Consider the following 11,497-nt stretch of genomic DNA (forward strand, 5'->3'; position numbering starts at 1 on the left):
TTCCTTGTTTTTCATGACTGATTCAAAACATCTAGTCATACTTCAATTGATATAGACATAGTGGTTGACAAACAGAAAGCCAAGAGATGAATTTCATCCAGTACTCCAGAGTCTCTTCTCGTTGAATTTCCAGGTATTGCCACTTTTTCCGCGTCATATGAAGCCACCTTCTTAATTGGGGCAAGGATGCAAGACCGTATTTCACCCTTTCAAGAAGGAGCATTTCCTAAGATTTGCCCAACATATTATTAGACAACCAAATTAGATTCTAAAGCAATATACGTACCTCTTTTTTTTTTTTCTTTTTTTTTTTTTAATGCAAAACACCACCCAAGTATGATCCTAAAACTTGTAACATAATTTAGACAACCATTAGTTAAAAAATAAAAAATAAAAATTGAATTAAGCTAACTTCACTGCCATGACAAAAAACGAAAAAACAAAAAGATCCTTCTTATCGAATGATAAGGCCAGATCATTAGTCCTCTAGGGAATAGGTTTATCTCCATTTTATGGTCTAAATCCATCGTCCAGAGGGTATTACTACAATTAATGCATATAGTAGTAGTAAACTCATGCTACAGTGCCCTAAACTCTCAAATAAAAGGCCAACGACAGAACACTTTCTCCTCTAAAAAGATGGGGAACACAGCTTTGTCAAAGGAGAAAATGAAAGAAAACCAAACGGAATAAAAATAAGAAGCCTAATTGTAATGAGAAGATGGCACCCGTGGGGTAGCATATTGTAATTATTTTTTGTATGACAATCATTTTCCCAGAGGAAACTGAAAAAAGAATCAGGTGCAGGAAGCATCACTGGTGAACTGCTAAGTCCTTCCACAGCTTGCACATACCCAAATGCTATATCACCACGCATTCTTCTAACCACAATGATTATCAATTGCCAACCAAACCACTCAAACATTCAGTAACCATTAATTTGAGGTCTTGGGGTTGGACCCATCAGCCGTGAAAAAGGCATTTGGGTCCGGCTAGGAAGGCCCCTTTGGACTGAAAAGCGATCGGCTGTCTTTGGATCTGAGACTGATCTAGAGTATGCTTGAGCCAGCTCAACGGCTGAAGCTGCTTTCCCATAGCGCAGACCACTGGAGTCAGGGGAGGCTGGTTTTGGCTGCTCTACTGGTTTGCGCCAAGTCTCGGGTGAAGGTGGCCTCTCTACCTGCTGCTGCTGCTGCTTCTCGGGCTCTCTGTTATTCCTCCGGCTCTCATTACGCCAGTTCCTCCTCTGCATATCAACTCTCTCAGTGTCTTGCCGCTGATCTTTCCTCTCCAATCTCTTCCCAGTCCTTTGATCAAGAAGAGGATTCTCCGTTTTTTCACTGTAATGTGCAGGAATTGCATGCCCATGAACTCTTTCAGTCCTGGGAACATTATGTTCAATCCTTCACAAAACAATAAGTGGTCTGTAAGAATTAATTTACAATTTAAATGGTAATGCATAGACAATTACGCGAGTTCTAATAAGACAATATGAGAAAGAATAGAAAATTACTGCCTATCAGATTGTTGAACCAAGTCATGGTTGATCCCAACATCGTCTAGCCCTCGCTCCTTCAGAACCTGAGAAGATGATCAGCAATACTGTCAAGCTGGGAGCATGAAGCCACTGAAAAAAGGGGGGGAAAAAAAAAAGAAAGAAAAAAAAAGAACAAAGAAAAAGATAGAGAGAACACAAATAAATGGTACCCATCCAGATTAGTAACTAGTAAAAGGAGGTAAAAGGGAAGGGGAACAAGAGAATAATTTTTTTTTTTTTTTTCGAACTCTTAGGTTATGTTTAATACACGAAATGGCTATTCCATTAAGAAAATAAATAGTTTTTATTGAAAATAGAAGAATGTAGAATGAAATAGCTTTGTAATAGCCATTCTCATGTCCCATAAGGGAATAACTATTTCAACTGTTAGATCTTTATCATATGCTTAACACCAAGGCTATTCTATTCTACATTTTTCCATTCCTAATCAAAACTATTCATTTTTCTAATAGAATAGCCATTCCGCGTACCAATGTAACCTTAGTAACCTTATAGAAATACCCCCCTCCCCCCACCCACACGCACAAAAACACATATAGAGAGAGAGAGAGAGAGAGAGAACAAAGAACAAATGATATCACAACAGCATGAAGATGCAACAAAGATTCAACATTATAAATTAAATAAAACAACTCACCAGTTCTCGTGGGCGAGCACCACCAAATACTGCATTCCTGCATCACTCATATTATTTGTTCAGTATCATGGAGAGAAGGCCCAGTATCCAATGAAATAAGAGCACATAAATAAAATTACATGTCACTTCTTTGAAATTAAGGAGACATGAATCACATAAATGATACAACGATAACTTCTCCTTAAGAGAAGATCGGCCAGAGAATGAAATTAGAAAATTTAACTAAATTCTACTATATTTCAAAATATAGCACAACCCTTGATGCATAGATATTTGATTTTGCAAACCACCATTAACAGCAAGAGAATAAAAGCTTCTTATCTTAAAGTCAGGAAAGCAAAAATAAATTGGATAAGAATTTACAGGACATGCTAATTTGGTTCCACCGTTGACTGCATCCCAAAATTAGCTGCACCAATTCACTGGTTAAACATAATAAGGCTAGCTTGGTCTTTTAGTGGTTTTTTTTTTTTTTTTGATAAGTAACTTGGTCTTTTATTAGTTAAGAACAGATACTTGACCATTCGTGAAAATCATATGTAGCAGTGCAGCAGACCAACATGGAAACAAATATAATGCACTCTTTGTATCTTACTCATCCAAAACACACACTTTCAATTGATTCCATGAACTTTACCCAACATATTGTACCCATTTCCCCGTTCTGGAATTTTTAGTTGCTTCCAACTATTCAGTGAATTCATGAACTTTAATTATACATATTGAGTCATAACAACTCAGAATCGTTGTAATGAGACTCACCATACTGCAACCAAATTTGATGCAAGAACATGATTACCTAAACAGCTAAAATTATCCAAGTGGAACAAATAGACTTTGTGGGAAAGGAGTCCATACAAAATAACAATTGTCTAAAACTAGTAGGTGATCATGCCAAAAAGTAGGGCTGGTAATCCAGGGTGAAGGGTTGGGTCGTGGGTCGACCTGTTAAGGGTCAACCATGACACGACCCGTTAAGGGTTAACTCTGACACGACCCGTTTAGTTAAACAGGTCAAACCCTTCAATCATGATATGACCATTGAAATAAGAGGGTGACACAACACGACCCACTAACCTGTTTAATAAACAAGTCGTTGGGTTGACCCAACCCGACCAAAAACTAACATTGGCACCATCTCCCACCTCAGATCTGGTGTGGGAAGAAGGCCCTAAAGGAAGCGTTGCCAAATTTATGTGATATTGCTTGTGGCTAAGGATGCTTCCATAGCGGCTCACTTGGAGCTATATGGTGGCTCCAATCAGGAGAACGTAAGTTTTGCTAGAGTAGTTCACGATTGAGAGTTGAATGTCTTTACCTCGTTCTTCAATTTGTTGTATTCAATTAAAGTAAGATGGGAAGGTGAAGATAACATTTCCTTTCCCTTGGAAGAGTATTTGGCAGACCAAGGTGATGTTGAGAGTGGCTTTTTAGCTTGGTCGGCGGCCCTAAGAAAGATATTTACCATAGACAATCTTAGGAAATGGCATGTCATTGTGGTTGACATGCGTTCTATGTGGTTGGACTTTTATCATTTCCAAGGCTTGCCGAGCTTCGTTTTAGCAAGCAAGCTCAAATCCTTGAAAACTAATTTAGAGAGACGGAACAAAGAGGTGTCTAGCAATGTAGAACGGAAGAAGAAGATCATTTTAGAAGAGTTGCATGTTTTTGAAGTTCGTGAAGAAGAAAGGCCTTAGGTTTTGATGAGAAAATGAAGAAAGCATATATTGTTAGATTTTAGAAAAGATATACTCTCATGGAGGAAGTGAGTTATAGGCAAAAATATAGGGTGTTGTGGTTACATGAGGGTGTACTAAGTTTTTCACACAATGGCTAATCCAACAGAAGAAGGAACTTCATGGACTCCTTGTTGATTGATCGTACAATTTCTATAAAAATTGTCCTGTTTTATAAAAAATTGTTAACCGAGCAGTTGAATTGGAGGCTGAGGCAAATGGTTGGAGATAAATTTTGACCAAAGAGAGGTGTGGGAGGTTGTGAATGTAATGAATGGTGACAAGATATCGGGCACTGACGATTACTCAATAGCATTCTTCCAAGCTTGTTGGGTTGTTCTGAAAGAGGACATCATAAAGGTCTTTTGTGATGCCCATGATGGTGAAATTAGAGAGAAGCCTTAATGCAACATTCCTCGCCCTCATTATGAATATTCCAGGGGCCGTTGACCCCAAGGATTTTTAGTCTAGTGGGTAGCAGTTACAAGATAATTGCTAAGATTCGAACGTACATTTTTTTTTATTTGGCACCAGGTATCCGGAGCTTTGCTGCAACTAATCCCGGGGGTGCATAGGCCCTAGGCAAGGAGTTTCCCGCAAGTGCACCTCGGTTAATTCAATGGGCGAACCCCTAGTCCAATGGCCCCAAGAAGCATTTTGCACTCAGTGAATTTCAAACCTAAGACCAAGATTCGAGCGTACATGCTTAAGATGGTGCTAGAGAAGATTATTTCTAAGTCATATAATGCGTTCATCAGAGGAAGGTAGATCCTAGATCCTATTCTTATTGCTAATGAATGTCTTGATAGTAGAATGAGATCAGGAGGCCAAGGGATTATTTGTAAAATAGACTTAGAAAAAGCTTAAGATCATGTTAATTGGAATTTTCTACTGGACATGTTGAGAAGCTTCGGGTTTGGGGGGAAATGATGCTCATGGATATCGTACTGTATTTTCTCGGTGCATTTCTCGTTGCGTGAACAGCTCTCCCACAAGCTTCTTTAGCAACTCCTATGGCTTGAGGCAAACGGGGCCTTTTGTCTCCTTTGTTGTTTATCACAGTGATGGATGCCCTGGGCGGAATGATTTCAACGACAGTGAGTGGAGGTCTGTTGTCATGCTTCTCTGTGGGGACACGGACTAATATCTCCTATCTTTTGTTTACTGATGATATTTTGCTTTTTATGGGGCTAACCCAAATCATCTACACAACTTACGAAGTTTATTCTTATGTTTTGACATTGTGTTGGGTTTGAAGATGAACTTAACCAAGTTGGAATTGGTTCTATGGGAAATGTTGATAATGTGGCTGGGGTGGCTAAGATTCTAGGTTGTGGGTTTACATCTCTACCCATGAAGTATCTTGGTCTCCTAGCCTCCTATAAGGCCAAGCACATAGGGGCAGTGTTATTGAGAAGACAGAACGTCGATTGGCAAGTTGGAGAAGCTTGTATTTGTTTAAGGGTGCTAGGATTATCCTTAACAAGAGGACTCTATCCAACTTACTAATGCACTTCATGCGCCCCTCTTTCCTCTACTTATGAGTATTGCAAACCGTATTGAGAAGCTTCAACATGATTGTTTATGGGGTTGGCCAGTTGAAGAGTTCAAAAATATCATCTGGTAAGTGGGTCCAAGGTTTGTACAAAGATTCTCTGAGGGAGGGTTGGGAGTTAGTAACTTGCTGAGGTTCAATCATGTTCTCTTAGGGAAATGGCTTTGGCACTATGGGCTTCAGAGATAGGCTTGGTAGAGAGTGGTGGTGAACTCTAAATTTGGAAGTTCATGGAGAGGGTGGTATTCTAGTGAGCCTGTTGGGTTGTATGGGGTATGTTTATAGAAGAATATGAGGAGGGGTTAAGAGAAGTTTTGTAATCATACCAAATTTGAGGTGGGAGATGGATCCAGTGTTAGATTCTAGCATAATCTTTGGTGAGGGGATATGGCCCTTAAGGAAGCCTTTCTAGTTTTATTTGGTATTGCGTGTGCAAAGGATTCTCACGCAAATTTTTTGGAGGTACTATTTAGTGGAATGTGAGCTTCACTATGAGCAGCTAGTGGAATGGTAGTCCTCAAAGTAAAGCAGTATGGAAGATGATTCAGTTCTGCTTAATGTGGTGTATTTGGAGGAAAAAAAAAATTATCGAAGCTTTTAAGACGTTGAGAGGACATTGGTAGAATTAAAGGCCTCTTCTTTGGTGGTGTCTTCTTGTGGGCCTTCAGGTGCTTTTTATTTTTGTGGTACATAAGGATGGTGGAGCAGTTAGCCGTGTGTGCACGTGGAGGCTCTTGTCTTGGTGTTTTTAGGGGGTTTTGAAATTTCTAGTTAGGTGTTTCCTTTTGTATACTTTTTGTGTACTTATGGGCGCTTTAGGCTTTTAAAAAAATTGTTCGATTACTTGTCAAAAAAAAGGGGCCTTTTTTTCAATACCCTATACCATTGGATGACTGCTTATAATTGTTTTCATATTTCTAGTTTTCATGACTTCTTATTCTTTCTTTTTTTTTATGAATATTTTTTTTATCTTTTATCTTTTTCAAGTTAGGTGTTTCTCTTGTGTACTTATAATCGAGATTTCACAATAGAAGGGAAGAGTACTACAATCCAATAAATCTCTCCACAAGCTACAATTGCACCGTGATAGTTGTTACCACCAAACATAACCCGGGTCTCTCATGATCAGTCCTCTAAAACCAAGATCAAAACTCTTATGATCAATGATTTCAAAGAATATAGGACCTTCCTCAAACTTTACAAAACCCATAGTTGTATAGAGCAAAACATCCCAACCAGATAGTTTAACTTGAACACCCTAATACATGAATCAAACCCAGGTGCAAAATCAATGAAAAGCTATTCTTTACATATTGATGTACCTATTCAGTGGCCAACAAAGGCTTTTGATTCCAGTCTTGTCTATGTTTTGATTGTTACAAACTTACAATGTTCTAACAAGTGAAGCCTGATACTACTACTAAATTGACTAAATTTTTTTTTTGATAAGTATTTAACTGTGCGGATAAACGTGTAGGCACCATAGCGAGCCAAGAGCTGACAGGGGTCCCTAAGGACTACAGCCCTGGCTTTCTGAGATGCCGTTGTTTCTATCAGATCCTCTACCACAAGAGACACAGCTTTCCGAGGTCCACGCTAATGCATAAGCTCCTCGGCTGCTTCTGTCTTTGAGGACCTCTTTTTAATTGACTAAATTGATGTTGCCAAATAACCCTCTTCCATTAAGGATAGATTGGAGTTCAATGCATGTAATGGTTTGGAGGTGGGATTGGGAGAAGGAAACCCCCATTTTGTAGTCAACAACTGCAATTTGAATCATGTCATATTTTTTTCAAGAATAGAAGAACCAAAATGGTATAGCATACTGAATGCAAGAAATAAAAAACAAGTTGATTCAAAATTTGTTAATAAGCGTGCCACTCTACTACCATAGCAACCGATTGGCTCATATTCGACTACCCACAAGTTAGAATATTACCATTACCATAAAGACAGAGTTTTCCTCCAACCCAATTTATAAAATTGTTATGTTTCCCTTAACATACGAGAAGTATATGCCTTTTTTAATAGAATTTCTTCCAACTCCGTTAATGCTATTAAAAAATAAAATTGAGAAGCACATGCTTTTTTAATAGAATTTCTTCCAACTTTGTTAATGCTATTAAAAAAAGCATATGAGGACACATGACAATCTTATAAACTGGGTTGAAGGAAAATTCCACCCTTACTGTAGATTCCATACTTAAAATATATGCAGGTAATAATAACAACTCATATATATAGTGCAATAAAAACAATCTGTGGATATGACATTCAAAGACCCAAAAAGGTAATGTAGAGGACTGACAACATCAACTTTTACTAGCATATGCAAATATGTAAATTTTATACAAAATCGTATGACACACTCAACTGAAGGGAAGAGAACCCAAATGAAATATAACTTCGAAGGAAAAACAATCTCTCAGCTCAAGATTCAAGGTCATCCAAAAGATTCTTTAAAAGTTGCAAGGCTGTTCTAAAAGTTACATATACAGACTTCTCAAACCTGTATAGTCAGGATTTCAATAAAGAGACTAAAGGATACGAATTTAACATGATGTACATAAGATAGTAAGCTATTCTAATGTCTGAAGTATCAATTTTTTGTATTCCCCCTCTCCGGCTTTGAATAGACAAAAAAATTAAAAAAAAAAATAAAAAAAGTATCAATTTTTTGTAGTTCAGTGTTTAATTCAGAGAGTATGCTTTAAAACTTGCATCATACCGTTGTATTTGTCATCCTAATTACAAATATCTATATACATATAGAAAGAACCAACAACAAGGAGCACTGCCAAAAAAAAAAAAAAACAAATCAGTTACTGACCTCTCTCTTTCAATGTTTCCTTCTGATTGCTCAACGGGTTGTGACCGAGGCTTTAAATTCAACTTGGGCTTTAAATTCAATTTGGAACGCTCCACAGCCTGCTTCCCACTGTCACTGCTAGCTATGCTAGGTTTTGCAGGATTCGTGTTTGCATAGGCTTCATTAACAGTTTCAGCATGAACAATGTCACTCACCCGTTGATGCCCCTACAAGTAATGAGATAACAGGAACTAAGTGGATTGCAAAGTGAACTCAACATTCCTTTTCTTATATTATTAGTAAATCCCCATAGAGTAACCTTGCTGATACCTGTGTATGATCAACAACAGGCTGCTCTGAACTTTCAAGTGGCTTTGTTCTTGGAAGCAACTTCAACTTAGGTCGCTCTGATGGTTCTGGAGGCACTGGGGGCTGCAATTCAGATCCACCAAGTTTTCCATCATTATGAGCCAGTTGAGTCCTATCTATAAGAATTGCCGGGTTCCTCTCTTTTACTTCTGAATGCATAGGAGCCCCAGCCCGTCCATAATCTGGCAACTCCTTCCTAGCAACCCGAACCCCATCCTCAACATTCAGAACCCTCTCCGTCTGCCTCGCCAATGTTGTGTCATAATGTTCTCTCACACCCACAACATCCACCCTATCATAGCTGCTATTAACATAACTCTTGGACTGAAAGCCACTCTCTGTTTCGGATGACATAACAACCTCAATATCTGCCTGAGAATGGAATGAATGCTTCGATTGCCATCTACCCGAAGATACCTTCTCAAGCGCGCTGGCATGAGCCAACTTCAAAACAGCAGTTGGTCCAGACCAGGCAGATTGTTGCACCGGTTCACTAACCCCCGCCGCCTCCTTCCTCACCGCCCACACATTCGGATAAGCCCCACCAACTCCCTGCCCACCATTCCCACCTAAATTCTGTGAACCAACCCCAGCATAAGCCGCCTCGTTGACCTTCTCTGCATATGAATTCCCCTGCCGACCCGATAAACCCCCGACTGCCCCATACTCAGGCTTTGGCTCAGCACGGGCAGGCAGGACCTGAATGCTCTCATCACTGACAGTCCGGCGGGGGGCAGAGACCCCATCAAGGGGCTTCCGCTCATCTTCGTCGAAGTTCCGGCCAATGCGCACGGTATGTGCGAGAAACGGAGTCTTATCGTCGAAATGCCTCGTCGCAGGCGACGAGTGCGGCCGAGTGCGGTGGTCGGGTCTCCCCATCGGGTTTCCCCACGCGTTCGGGCGCTCGTAACCCGGACGATCCGACGGCCTCACAATTCTAATAAAACAAACAATTGATCAAAAATAAAAAAAATCAACTAGGGTTTGTACTTGCAGATCCAGTAGCTCATATTAGAGATATTTTTTTTAACAATGATTTGTGCTCAAATCAAAGGGTTAACTATTGTTAGCGTGAATTAGCAATAGGAAATAAATCGAACGGATAAGAAAGAAAGAGGAATCGAAGAGAAGAGGGTAAAAAAAAGGTACTTACACGCCTGGAGCAGAGGGGAGAGGGAGATCAGTGGGGATAGAGCCGCCATGGAAGTCCTTGAGAGTCATCGTGTTCCCACTCGCTTTCTTCTTCGACATTTCCTCTCTCTCTCTCTCTCTCTCTCTCTCTCGGCGTATAGGTGAGTTTGATTTTTCTTCTTATTCTTCTTCTGTTTGATGCTTCTGAGAGAAGAGAGGGGACGAGGGGATTTCCTCCGGTTCACGGACCTCAATTCTCCTTCTCTGCTTCTCTCTCTAATTCTTTGCTTATCAATCAGATCGTGCCGCGTGCACCGTCCGATCCCCTGTGTCTTCCTCTTTTGGAAAATTATATCCTTTTTTTTTTTTTTTTTCCCGAATTTGGTATTTTTAATGTTTTATAAGCCTTTTAATTTTAGCTTTTTAACAACAACATAGACACTGCCATATATCTTAGCATAATTAAATGAGAAAATAAGATCAATACTTTCACAGATTACTCATACGGTCCTGGCAGCTATTATATAAAAATATTGATTAAAGCTTACATAAATTGTTATTTTTTATCTTAAATATATAATGGAAATTAATTTTTTTGGTAAAGTCCACTTAACCCCCTCAAACTACCATCCCAATGATAATCTACCCCTTAAACTATCAATTGCAACAATTTACCCCAAATTTTAACAAATTATGAAATTACCCTTACTAAAATAAAAAAACAAAAATACTAAAATTTAATTTTCTTTCAAATTTTTAAGAATATTTTTGTCTTATTGAAAATTCTGTAAGGGTAATTTCGTCATTTTACTAGCATTGAGAGATACATTGTCATTGTTTTGATAGTTTGGAAAGTAAATTGTCGCAATTGATAGTTTAAGAGATAGATTGTCATTAGAGTAGTAGTTTAAGAGAGTCAAGTGAACTTTACCCTAATTTTTTACTTAAAGCTTTTGGTTCTTTTTTTCCTTATGAGAGAAAGCATTTTTAGAATTAAGTCATAAAATTAGAAAACAAAAAACAAAAAATCAACAATTCAATACCAATTTTTTAGGAAAGAAAAAATTATTTTTTCCTTTTTCCCTGTTTAAATTAGTAAATAATTTTAAGAAATTTTAGTTTAAATTAGAATAAATTTTCTCAATCTAATTTATTATTATAACACGTAATTCTCATATATTTTTTTTAAAAAATGCATGACATATATTAGTTTATATTAAAAATACATTAAAAGGAATTAAAATAATTTCTTCTAACTCAATTTTGTCCTATTATTTTTCACAATATTAATATATAATTTGACACAAGGGGATAATATAGTAAAATTTCCTATATATAATACAGTTCACCTTCATGCAACAATATTAACTGGATTTCAATTGAGCCGAAGCCCACGAGATCATAAAGCCCGATTGTTTTGCTTATTAGAAATATAATAGGCTGAGCCTTTCGTGACTTTGGGTTGGTGGGTGATTCTATGAAAATAATTTTCACCCAAATTGAGTGCGGGCAAAGCCCGTTCATGGCAAGTCCACTCCCCAAAAGCTCGGCCCAACACCATAAAATAATATAAAATAAAAGGGAAACAAATCTTCGTTCTCTGGAAAACAAATCTTCATACTCTCAGTTTAGTGTTGATTCTCTTCGTTTCAACGGTGACTTGAATGGACTTTTTATGAGCCTTCACGATGACTGTATTCAT

General features: G+C 38.2%; 1 protein-coding gene across 1 annotated transcript; it reads right to left on the minus strand.

Annotated features, from left to right (window-relative positions):
- Window positions 1–434: 434 nt before the first annotated feature.
- Window positions 435–10,070, minus strand: LOC132171893 (uncharacterized). Its single transcript, XM_059583305.1, has 6 exons — window positions 9,818–10,070; window positions 8,626–9,601; window positions 8,317–8,522; window positions 2,196–2,232; window positions 1,514–1,581; window positions 435–1,403 (listed from the first exon to the last, which is right to left on the minus strand). Exons 1-6 carry the CDS (start codon window positions 9,913–9,915, stop codon window positions 926–928), a joined length of 1,863 nt encoding a protein of 620 aa, XP_059439288.1. The 5' UTR covers window positions 9,916–10,070; the 3' UTR covers window positions 435–925.
- Window positions 10,071–11,497: the final 1,427 nt, after the last annotated feature.

This window comes from Corylus avellana, chromosome ca2 (genome assembly GCF_901000735.1).
Source record: "Corylus avellana chromosome ca2, CavTom2PMs-1.0".
Classification (NCBI taxonomy): Eukaryota; Viridiplantae; Streptophyta; class Magnoliopsida; order Fagales; family Betulaceae; genus Corylus; species Corylus avellana.

Excerpts from the sequence above, each read along its gene's own strand:
- LOC132171893 (XM_059583305.1), bottom strand. The coding sequence starts at position 9,915 with ATGTCGAAGAAGAAAGCGAGTGGGAACACGATGACTCTCAAGGACTTC. Across the intron at positions 1,582-2,195 it reads GTGCTCGCCCACGAGAACTG|GTTCTGAAGGAGCGAGGGCT; the intron begins GTGAGTTGTTTT and ends TCATCTTCTCAG. Across the intron at positions 1,404-1,513 it reads GTTCAACAATCTGATAGGCA|GATTGAACATAATGTTCCCA; the intron begins GTAATTTTCTAT and ends TGTTTTGTGAAG.